The 12500-nt window shown below is 43.1% G+C and overlaps 1 protein-coding gene across 1 annotated transcript in view; it reads left to right on the forward strand.

Moving 5' to 3' along the window:
* Positions 1-12500, forward strand: part of LOC122247815 (sodium/mannose cotransporter SLC5A10-like) — a 23665-nt gene that overhangs the window by 9536 nt on the left and 1629 nt on the right. The window contains exons 4-11 of the mRNA XM_086543120.1: positions 1191-1355; positions 1896-2094; positions 2420-2640; positions 4315-4558; positions 10501-10732; positions 11243-11357; positions 11693-11783; positions 12222-12364. Of these exons, the coding sequence (XP_086399246.1) occupies positions 1191-1355; positions 1896-2094; positions 2420-2640; positions 4315-4558; positions 10501-10732; positions 11243-11357; positions 11693-11783; positions 12222-12364 (1410 nt within the window). The remainder of the gene's footprint in view (positions 1-1190; positions 1356-1895; positions 2095-2419; positions 2641-4314; positions 4559-10500; positions 10733-11242; positions 11358-11692; positions 11784-12221; positions 12365-12500) is intronic.

Consider the following 12500-nt stretch of genomic DNA (forward strand, 5'->3'; position numbering starts at 1 on the left):
TGTTATTTTTAGGAATTTTATGGTATTTATCTTTCTTTCCTTTTTTGGGGATGGGGTCGCGGGATTCGAACAGAGTGTGAGTTATGAAATTCGTGTTTGTTGGGTCGTTAGGTAAATAAGGCGTTGTCTGCAATGTCTTTATCTGCAATTATTGGTTATTATTTTCTATCATTCGCTGTCGTATTGCGTATTATTTCAATAGGTAGCTATACATACACACGCATGTGCGAAATACCGCCGAATGACGAAGATGCCAAATATATATATTTTTTATTAAATTTCATATATTCTCATCCGGCCGTTTAAGGAGTTTCTTAAAGATGTTTTATAGCAAAATATATGTAAAAATGAAGTAAGAATATAATGATAAGCATAACATATGACTCCAATTCGTAAATAAAGATATAAAACAAATGCCATCATAAGTAGCTTTGGTAAATGGATGAGAAATAATTGTTTGAATCCTTTGGCTTGCATTACACTTATTTTTAAACCCGTAAGAAACTGAATTTACCTAGTTTTTATATATAGGGAAAATATAGGCATAAATATAAACGTATAAGTACTGGATGTATATTTTTAGTTATTCTTACTATAACTGCTAATTAAAGGCTGTTAAAGTTATTTAGTCGCAGTCAGAGCCATACGTTCGAATTTGTTAACATTTTGATGGGCGGCAAGCGGTTTCTTCAGAGAAAACCTTTACCATTTACCATTTCCCTTGTTTCCTATACCATTTACCATTTCCCTTGTTTCCTATGCAATGTTACGTAACCATACCTAGATAAATCAAATAGGTAATTCATGTAAAATCAATAAGTTGTGTTAAGTTATGGTAATAACCCTTAATTTTAAAAAACAATGAGGCTTTGCGTAATATCTATTTTCATTACTACTTTTGTAATACACATTGAATATTAACCTTATTCAGTCGCCAGTAATGTGAAAAGTCTACCCTCATGCAAAGATAATTTTTGTGCTTTATTAGCGAAAATCTCATGAAAATACAAAAAGTACCACACCTAAGTAAACAAGCAAATATATCAAAAGCCTAGAATAAATCTTACTTTAATAAATCTATCGTAGAATATATTATATTTGCACAAATAATCTACTGATCGCTAATCAGCAAAACTAATATTAGACGATATAATGATCAATCCCCTACCATTTCTCCTTCGCTACTTCAGGCTATCTACATCCTCATGCTTCTGGGCTGGTTGTTCGTGCCAGTCTACATGAGTTCAGGTGTGTATACCATGCCGGAGTATCTGAAGCAGCGATTCGGAGGAAGAAGGATTCGAGTTTACCTCTCGTTCCTGGCGCTGCTGCTCTACATTTTTACCAAGATTTCAGTAAGGCCTGCTATTTGTGCGTGTATATACACACACACACACACACACAGAGATATATATATATATATATATATATATATATATATATATATATATATATATATATATATATATATATGTATATATATATGTGTGTGTGTGTATATATATATATTTATTTATATAATATATATATATGTGTGTGTTGATGTGTTTATATACATATGCACACACATACACACACACACACACACACACACACACACACACACACACACACACACACACACACACACACACACACACACACACACACACACACACACACATACACACACACACACACACACACACACACACACACACACACACACACACACACACACACACACACACGCACGCACGCACACATATACATATTATATATGTCCTGTAGGTGTGTATGAAACTATATATCAAACAAGCTAATAAACAAATGGTAGAGTAACGATATAACTGAGATTTAATTGAGACGGAAGTCCTGTCGTGTTAATGACCCTCATCACAAGCCTCCGTCCCCAGGCCGACCTGTACGCCGGCGCGCTGTTCATCCAGCTGGCGCTGAACAAGAACTCGTCCGAGTGGCTGTACTTCTCCATCCTCATCCTGCTGGCCATCGCCGCCGTGTTCTGCATCGCGGGCGGGCTGTCGGCCGTCGTGTGGACCGACTTCGTGCAGACCATCCTCATGGTGGTCGGGGCATTCGTCCTCATGGTCCGCTGTGAGTTGTTCATGATGGCTTCATAACCGTAGGCCTATGACCATACCTATGATCTATATGATCTATGATCTATAGGCCTATGACCATACCTATGATCTATATGATCTATGATCTATAGGCCTATGACCATACCTATGATCTATATGATCTATGACCTATAGGCCTATGACCATACCTATGATCTATATGATCTATGATCTATAGGCCTATGACCATACCTATACCATACCTATGATCCACACCTCGTGATCTTTTTCCACTTCGTATGTGTTCAGCTCGATGACGAAGTTTTCACGTGAAGTTCATCGTATTTTCCTGTTTTCAGCCTTTACGGCAGTGGGCGGACTCTCGAAGTTGGTGGAGGATTACCCGTTTTCGCGAGCGAGCCTCCGCGCAACGGATAGTCAGAATAAGACTTGTGGTGAACCGTCGCCATACTACCTGTCTCTCCTGCACCCAATCCACCCCGGTCTGTCCGACTATCCATGGACGGGAATGATATTTGGCCTCACTATCAACTCCATCTGGTACTGGTGCACCGACCAGGTACAGACTGTATTCATACGTACTCATCCCTACTCACTGTACTCATACTTACGTTTTTTCTCATCCCTACTCACTGTACTCATACTTACGTTTTTTCTCATCCCTACTCACTGTACTCATACTTACGTTCTTTCTCATCCCTACTCACTGTACTCATACTTACATTTCTTTCTCAGTTTATCGACACAAAGTGTATCATTTATGGGGTGAATATGGTCTAAGAAGGAGCTCAGTAAAAGAAACAAAAATACCGAATATAAAAAGAGGAGATTGGGAATATTAAGGATAAATATAAATATTTCTTATTTCTACCGCTTCTCATATTTGATGAATCAGGATATGGTTGAATATAGATATAGATATGAATAAAGGAACTATAGATAAACAGATATAAGTGAATAGTTACAAAAACGAGTCAAAATTTAGAGCTATAAGGAATTAACCGAAAAGATATGGCGGTCTAAATGTCATCCTTTTTCCTCTTTCATTAATGGTGACAGCACGAACTTCTCTTCGTCATATATATGTATATATATATATATATAATATATATATATATATATATATATATATATATATATATATATACTGTATATATATATATGTATATATATATATATATATATATATATATAAATATATATATATATATATATATATATATATATATATATATATATATATATATATATATATATATATACTGTATACATTCCATGTAAAATGCACCCTACTAGCCAATTTTGACATTTCATTTCAAAATGAAATGGGTGAATTTATGCAAATAGATTGATGTCCCTTGGGTGGTCATGTGACCTGGCAGCCATCTTGGAAACCACCGCATGTTGACAATCTACAAGATTTACTGATTTCCTCTGATTCAAAGATCCACCATATCTACTTCCGACTATAATTTTGTCCCATCAGTTACCCAGACAGATGGTTCTTGCATGAAATGTGGTTGATGTGGATTATCGCCCCTTTGAATGTGTTGTCAAAAGGCCATTTCCAATATGATTTATTTTTCTTTTTATTCACTGATGTCGAGTTTCATAGAAATAGCATGACATCTAGTCTCAGGTAAAAATCGGGGGACATTTTCTGCCCCATTAGTTACCATTTTGTTTTCTCATCTCAATTTATGTTAAAAATTATGCTTATTGTTAGTTTATATCTGCTTTTAAAAGATTCATATCAATAATTGAAATAAATTTTGTTTTCATGAAGTTATGCTCATAATTCTAAGGTGAAGTAGTGTCTGGATGTCCCTTCAGTTACCGTGGAATATATATATATATATATATATATATATATATATATATATATATATAGAGAGAGAGAGAGAGAGAGAGAGAGAGAGAGAGAGAGAGAGAGAGAGAGAGAGAGAGAGAGAGAGAGAGAGAGAGAAGAGAGAGAGAGAGAGAAAGAGAGAGAGAGAAGAGAGAGAGAGAGAGAGAGAGAGAGAGAGAGAGAGAGAGAGAGAGAGAGAGAGAGAGAGAGAGAGAGAGAGAGAGAGAGAGAGAGAGAGAGAGAGAGAGAGAGAGAGAGAGAGAGAGAGAGAGAGAGAAAAGAGAAAGAGAAAGAGAGAGAGAGAGAGAGAGAAAGAGAAATAGACTGAGCACTCCAAACCGGCGTATATGGCACAGCTACACAACCGCGTAATCCCTCCCTCAGGTCATCGTACAAAGGACTCTTGCCAGTAAGAACATGACCCACGCCAAGGCAGGCTGTATCCTCGCATCCTACCTCAAGTTCCTGCCTCTGTGGCTCCTGGTGTTCCCGGGAATGGCTGCCCGCATCCTGTATCCTGAGCGCGTGGCTTGTGCCGATCCTGAGGAGTGCGTCAAGATTTGCGGGAGTCCTGGAGGATGCACCAATATTGCATACGTGGAGCTGGTCCTCAACCTGCTTCCTACGGGTAAGATTCGATACGGATGATGAGTCGCATCGCTTTTTTTTTGTCCTGCAGGAGTTGATGAGTTGATGAATGTTAGCGGCCTGATAAGCTTGTGGAATTTCAAAAATTATGTTTCTCTTTTTTTTTTTTTTTTTTTTTTTTTTTTTTTTTTTTTTACACTATCGTTTAGCGCAAGTTCAGTGTCGCTGATCTTGGTCACTCGTGGCAGTCTAGTGGCCTCAGCCTAATCTCAGTCTAATCGCAGGCCTCAGTCTAATCTCAGTCTAATCGCAGGCCTCAGCCTAATCTCAGTCTAATCGCAGGCCTCAGTCTAATCTCAGTCTAATCGCAGGCCTCAATCTAATCTCAGTCTAATCGCAAGCCTCAATCTAATCTCAGTCTAATCGCAGGCCTCAGTCTAATCTCAGTCTAATCGCAGGCCTCAATCTAATCTCAGTCTAATCGCAGGCCTCAATCTAATCTCAGTCTAATCGCAGGCCTCAGTCTAATCTCAGTCTAATCGCAGGCCTCAATCTAATCTCAGTCTAATCGCAGGCCTCAGTCTAATCTCAGTCTAATCGCAGGCCTCAGTCTAATCTCAGTCTAATCGCAGGCCTCAATCTAATCTCAGTCTAATCGCAGGTCTCAGTCTAATCTCAGTCCAATCGCAGGTCTCAGTCTAATCTCAGTCTAATCGCAGGCCTCAGTCTAATCTCAGTCCAATCGCAGGTCTCAGTCTAATCTCAGTCTAATCGCAGGCCTCAGTCTAATCTCAGTCCAATCGCAGGCCTCAGTCTAATCTCAGTCTAATCGCAGGCCTCAATCTAATCTCAGTCTAATCGTAGGCCTCAATCTAATCTCAGTCTAATCGCAGGCCTCAATCTAATCTCAGTCTAATCGCAGGCCTCAATCTAATCTCAGTCTAATCGCAGGCCTCAATCTAATCTCAGTCTAATCGCAGGCCTCAGTCTAATCTCAGTCTAATCGCAGGCCTCAGTCTAATCTCAGTCTAATCGCAGGCCTCAATCTAATTTCAGTCTAATCTCAGTCTAATCGCAGGCCTCAATCTAATTTCAGTCTAATCTCAGTCTAATCGCAGGCCTCAATCTAATTTCAGTCTAATCTCAGTCCAATCACAGGCCTCAGTCTAATCTCAGTCTAATCTCAGTCCAATCACAGGCCTCAATCTAATCTCAGTCTAATCGCAGGTCTCAGTCTAATCTCAGTCCAATCGCAGGCCTCAGTCTAATCGCAGGCCTCAATCTAATCTCAGTCTAATCGCAGGTCTCAGTCTAATCTCAGTCTAATCACAGGCCTCAGTCTAATCTCAGTCTAATCGCAGGCCTCAATCTAATCTCAGTCTAATCTCAGTCCAATCGCAGGTCTCAGTCTAATCTCAGTCTAATCGCAGGCCTCAGTCTAATCGCAGGCCTCAGTCTAATCTCAGTCTAATCTCAGTCCAATCACAGGCCTCAATCTAATCTCAGTCTAATCGCAGGTCTCAGTCTAATCTCAGTCTAATCGCAGGCCTCAGTCTAATCTCAGTCTAATCGCAGGCCTCAATCTAATCTCAGTCTAATCTCAGTCCAATCACAGGCCTCAATCTAATCTCAGTCTAATCGCAGGTCTCAGTCTAATCTCAGTCTAATCGCAGGCCTCAGTCTAATCTCAGTCCAATCGCAGGTCTCAGTCTAATCTCAGTCTAATCGCAGGCCTCAGTCTAATCTCAGTCCAATCGCAGGTCTCAGTCTAATCTCAGTCTAATCGCAGGCCTCAATCTAATCTCAGTCTAATCGCAGGCCTCAGTCTAATCTCAGTCCAATCGCAGGCCTCAATCTAATTTCAGTCTAATCTCAGTCCAATCACAGGTCTCAGTCTAATCTCAGTCCAATCACAGGTCTCAGTCTAATCTCAGTCTAATCGCAGGCCTCAATCTAATCTCAGTCTAATCGCAGGCCTCAGTCTAATCTCAGTCTAATCGCAGGCCTCAGTCTAATCTCAGTCCAATCGCAGGCCTCAATCTAATCTCAGTCTAATCTCAGTCCAATCACAGGTCTCAGTCTAATCTCAGTCTAATCGCAGGCCTCAATCTAATCTCAGTCTAATCTCAGTCCAATCGCAGGCCTCAGTCTAATTTCAGTCTAATCTCAGTCCAATCACAGGTCTCAGTCTAATCTCAGTCCAATCGCAGGTCTCAGTCTAATCTCAGTCTAATCGCAGGTCTCAGTCTAATCTCAGTCCAATCGCAGGTCTCAGTCTAATCTCAGTCTAATCGCAGGCCTCAGTCTAATCTCAGTCCAATCGCAGGCCTCAGTCTAATCTCAGTCTAATCGCAGGCCTCAATCTAATCTCAGTCTAATCGCAGGCCTCAATCTAATCTCAGTCTAATCTCAGTCCAATCGCAGGCCTCAGTCTAATCTCAGTCTAATCGCAGGCCTCAATCTAATCTCAGTCTAATCGCAGGTCTCAGTCTAATCTCAGTCTAATCGCAGGCCTCAATCTAATCTCAGTCCAATCGCAGGCCTCAGTCTAATCTCAGTCTAATCTCAGTCTAATCGCAGGCCTCAGTCTAATCTCAGTCTAATCGCAGGCCTCAGTCTAATCTCAGTCTAATCGCAGGCCTCAATCTAATCTCAGTCTAATCGCAGGCCTCAGTCTAATCTCAGTCCAATCGCAGGCCTCAGTCTAATCTCAGTCCAATCGCAGGCCTCAGTCTAATCTCAGTCTAATCGCAGGCCTCAGTCTAATCTCAGTCTAATCGCAGGCCTCAGTCTAATCTCAGTCTAATCGCAGGCCTCAGTCTAATCTCAGTCCAATCGCAGGCCTCAGTCTAATCTCAGTCTAATCGCAGGCCTCAGTCTAATCTCAGTCTAATCGCAGGCCTCAGTCTAATCTCAGTCTAATCGCAGGCCTCAGTCTAATCTCAGTCCAATCGCAGGCCTCAGTCTAATCTCAGTCTAATCGCAGGCCTCAATCTAATCTCAGTCTAATCGCAGGCCTCAGTCTAATCTCAGTCTAATCGCAGGCCTCAGTCTAATCTCAGTCCAATCGCAGGCCTCAATCTAATCTCAGTCTAATCTCAGTCCAATCGCAGGCCTCAGTCTAATCTCAGTCTAATCGCAGGCCTCAGTCTAATCTCAGTCCAATCGCAGGCCTCAGTCTAATCTCAGTCTAATCGCAGGCCTCAATCTAATCTCAGTCCAATCGCAGGCCTCAATCTAATCTCAGTCCAATCACAGGCCTCAGTCTAATCTCAGTCCAATCGCAGGCCTCAATCTAATCTCAGTCCAATCGCAGGTCTCAGTCTAATCTCAGTCCAATCGCAGGTCTCAGTCTAATCTCAGTCCAATCGCAGGCCTCAGTCTAATCTCAGTCCAATCGCAGGCCTCAGTCTAATCTCAGTCCAATCGCAGGCCTCAGTCTAATCTCAGTCTAATCGCAGGCCTCAGTCTAATCTCAGTCCAATCGCAGGCCTCAGTCTAATCTCAGTCTAATCGCAGGCCTCAGTCTAATCTCAGTCCAATCGCAGGCCTCAATCTAATCTCAGTCCAATCGCAGGCCTCAGTCTAATCTCAGTCTAATCGCAGGCCTCAGTCTAATCTCAGTCTAATCGCAGGCCTCAGTCTAATCTCAGTCCAATCGCAGGCCTCAATCTAATCTCAGTCTAATCGCAGGCCTCAGTCTAATCTCAGTCCAATCGCAGGCCTCAGTCTAATCTCAGTCCAATCGCAGGCCTCAGTCTAATCTCAGTCCAATCGCAGGCCTCAGTCTAATCTCAGTCCAATCGCAGGCCTCAGTCTAATCTCAGTCCAATCACAGGCCTCAGTCTAATCTCAGTCCAATCGCAGGCCTCAGTCTAATCTCAGTCCAATCGCAGGCCTCAGTCTAATCTCAGTCTAATCGCAGGCCTCAGTCTAATCTCAGTCTAATCGCAGGCCTCAGTCTAATCTCAGTCTAATCGCAGGCCTCAGTCTAATCTCAGTCTAATCTCAGTCCAATCGCAGGCCTCAGTCTAATCTCAGTCCAATCGCAGCCCTCAGTCTAATCGCAGGCCTCAGTCTAATCTCAGTCTAATCGCAGGCCTCAGTCTAATCTCAGTCTAATCGCAGGCCTCAGTCTAATCTCAGTCTAATCTCAGTCCAATCGCAGGCCTCAGTCTAATCTCAGTCTAATCGCAGGCCTCAGTCTAATCTCAGTCTAATCGCAGGCCTCAATCTAATCTCAGTCTAATCTCAGTCCAATCGCAGGTCTCAGTCTAATCTCAGTCCAATCGCAGGTCTCAGTCTAATCTCAGTCTAATCGCAGGCCTCAATCTAATCTCAGTCCAATCGCAGGCCTCAATCTAATCTCAGTCTAATCTCAGTCTAATCGCAGGTCTCAGTCTAATCTCAGTCTAATCGCAGGCCTCAATCTAATCTCAGTCTAATCTCAGTCCAATCGCAGGCCTCAGTCTAATCTCAGTCTAATCTCAGTCCAATCGCAGGTCTCAGTCTAATCTCAGTCTAATCGCAGGCCTCAATCTAATCTCAGTCTAATCTCAGTCCAATCGCAGGCCTCAGTCTAATCTCAGTCCAATCGCAGGCCTCAGTCTAATCTCAGTCCAATCGCAGGCCTCAATCTAATCTCAGTCTAATCTCAGTCTAATCGCAGGCCTCAATCTAATCTCAGTCTAATCTCAGTCCAATCGCAGGTCTCAGTCTAATCTCAGTCCAATCACAGGCCTCAGTCTAATCTCAGTCCAATCGCAGGCCTCAATCTAATCTCAGTCCAATCGCAGGCCTCAGTCTAATCTCAGTCTAATCGCAGGCCTCAGTCTAATCTCAGTCCAATCGCAGGCCTCAGTCTAATCTCAGTCCAATCCAGCCTCATCTAATCGCAGGCCTTCTCAGTCTAATCTCAGTCCAATCGCAGCCTCAGTCTAATCTCAGTCCAATCGCACGTCTCAGCCTAATCTCTGCCCAATCGCAGGCCACAGCCTAATCTCAGTCCTATCGCAGGTCACAGTCTAAGCCCAGTCCAATCGCAGGTCTCAGTCTAATCGCAGTCGAATCGCAGGTCTCAGTCTAATCTCAGTCCAATCGCAGGCCTCAGTCTAATCTCAGTCTAATCTCAGTCCAATCGCAGGTCTCAGTCTAATCTCAGTCCAATCGCAGGTCTCAGTCTAATCTCAGTCCAATCACAGGCCTCAGTCTAATCTCAGTCCAATCGCAGGCCTCAGTCTAATCTCAGTCTAATCTCAGTCCAATCACAGGCCTCAATCTAATCTCAGTCTAATCGCAGGTCTCAGTCTAATCTCAGTCTAATCGCAGGCCTCAGTCTAATCTCAGTCTAATCGCAGGCCTCAATCTAATCTCAGTCTAATCTCAGTCTAATCGCAGGCCTCAATCTAATCTCAGTCTAATCTCAGTCTAATCGCAGGCCTCAGTCTAATCTCAGTCCAATCGCAGGCCTCAGTCTAATCTCAGTCTAATCGCAGGCCTCAGTCTAATCTCAGTCCAATCGCAGGCCTCAGTCTAATCTCAGTCCAATCACAGGCCTCAGTCTAATCTCAGTCTAATCTCAGTCCAATCACAGGCCTCAGTCTAATCTCAGTCCAATCGCAGGTCCAATCGCAGGTCTCAGTCTAATCTCAGTCCAATCGCAGGTCTCAGTCTAATCTCAGTCCAATCGCAGGTCTCAGTCTAATCTCAGTCCAATCGCAGGTCTCAGTCTAATCTCAGTCCAATCGCAGGTCTCAGTCTAATCTCAGTCCAATCGCAGGCCTCAGTCTAATCTCAGTCTAATCGCAGGCCTCAGTCTAATCTCAGTCTAATCGCAGGCCTCAATCTAATCTCAGTCTAATCGCAGGCCTCAATCTAATCTCAGTCTAATCGCAGGCCTCAGTCTAATCTCAGTCTAATCGCAGGCCTCAGTCTAATCTCAGTCCAATCGCAGGCCTCAGTCTAATCTCAGTCCAATCGCAGGCATGGCGGGGCTGATGCTGGCGGTGATGATGGCGGCCCTCATGTCCTCCCTCACGTCGATCTTCAACTCCGCCTCGACCATTTTCACGATGGATGTGTGGATGCTGTTCCGGCGGAAGATAAAGTGGGGCAATTTTTCGGGCAAGCCCTCTGACGCCGAGCTCCTGTTCGTGGGTCGCGCCTTCGTGCTCGCCCTCGTCGGCGTCTCCGTCATATGGATCCCCGTTATTCAGTGAGTGTCTCTCTCTCTTTCTCTTTCTCTTTCTTTCTCTCTCTTTCTTTCTTTCTCTCTCTTTCTTTCTTTCTTTCTTTCTTTCTTTCTCTCTCTTTCTTTCTTTTTCTCTCTTTCTTTTTCTCTCTCTTTCTCTCTCTCTCTCTCTCTCTCTCTCTCTCTCTCTCTCTCTCCTCTCTCTCTCTCTCCTCTCTCCCTCTCTCTCTCTCTCTCTCTCTCTCTCTCTCTCTCTCTCTCTCTCTCTCTCTCTCCTTCACTCACTCTCTCTCTCTCTCTCTCTCTCTCTCTCTCTCTCTCTCTCTCTCTCTCTCTCTCTCTCTCTCTCTCTCTCTCTCTCTCTCTCTCTCTCTCTCTCTCTATCTCTCTAACTCATCTCCCGCTCTTCCCACCCTCCGTTTCTTTACACTCGCACAATACATAAAACATGATGCAAGTTGAATTATTCTTTTCGTCTCCTTATGTATATCTACGTTATTAATAATAAATGCATCCCCTTCCTTCCTCCTTCAGAAACACCGGCAACTCCCAGCTGTTCCATTACATCCAAGCCATCTCCTCCTTTTTGGCGCCGCCCATCTGTGCTGTTTACTTGCTCGCTATGTTCTGGCCGAGGACGAATGAGCCTGTGAGTATACAACGACACTTTTTCCACAATAGATTTAGGTATTCTAGTTTTTTTTTTTTTTTTTTTTTTTTTTTTGTGTGTGTGAAATTGTTATGATTATTTGGGTCACTTTTTATTATTGACTTATGTGTGTGTGTGTGTGTGTGTGTGTGTGTGTGTGTGTGAAATGATTATGACTATTTTGGTCACTTTTAATTATTGACTCTGTGTGTGTGTGAAATTATTATGACTATTTTGGTCACTTTTTATAATTGACTTTGTGTGTGTGTGAAATTGTTATGACTATTTTGGTCACTTTTATTACTGACTTTCTCCCCCTGTTGTGACACTTGCAGGGCGCATTTTGGGGTCTTATGATTGGTCTTATCATCGGAATGCTGCGCTTTATCATCGAGTTCTCGTACACCATCCCTCCCTGTGGCTCTAGTAAGTACGGCGTCTCTCTAAGGCCAGATTTTGATCTTCCTCTTGCTCTAATTCCTATCTTGTTAATGTTGAAGAGGGTATCTTATATCATTAGATATCTATAGATTCAGTAAGAACAAGTGGTTTTGATATATTATGAGGTGTGGCAACTGTAGTACGGTGGTATATCAATGGTATAGGTTGTGAGACTTTGATTAACTACCTGGCATTGTAGCTATAACTATATGCAGATGATATCCACTGGCAACGCTAATAACAACTGAATGACTCCCTGCAACATTTCTAGCAATGTAAGACCTGGGATAATTGTCGCCATTGCGAAACAGGAAGAATGAGAAAATGGGGGTAACCGAACCGTACTTGCCAATAGATCATGAAGCTCTTGTTCCTTCGCTCAAACACCGAAAGCTCTGACGATATTTCCCTCCTCCTCCACAGGCGACCCTGACCCCCGGCCCGAGCTGGTGAAGCTGACCGTGGGAAACGTGCACTACCTTCACTTCTCTTGCATTCTGTGGATCATCACCGGCCTGGTCACTGTGGCTGTCTCACTCCTGACTGAACCCATTCCAACGGAGTGTGTATGTATCGGGATGGGTGATTCGCCGGAATAGTTGACAATATGAGGGTGGGATTATTCTGAGAGCAAGAATGAAATTAATTCCGATCTCTTGACACAGCAGCTAACTAGTTTAGTTTTGCAAGTTGCTAGTCTGA

Source organism: Penaeus japonicus, unplaced genomic scaffold (genome assembly GCF_977035675.1).
Source record: "Penaeus japonicus unplaced genomic scaffold, GWHDUDI00000001_assembly GWHDUDI00000013, whole genome shotgun sequence".
NCBI lineage: Eukaryota > Metazoa > Arthropoda > Malacostraca > Decapoda > Penaeidae > Penaeus > Penaeus japonicus.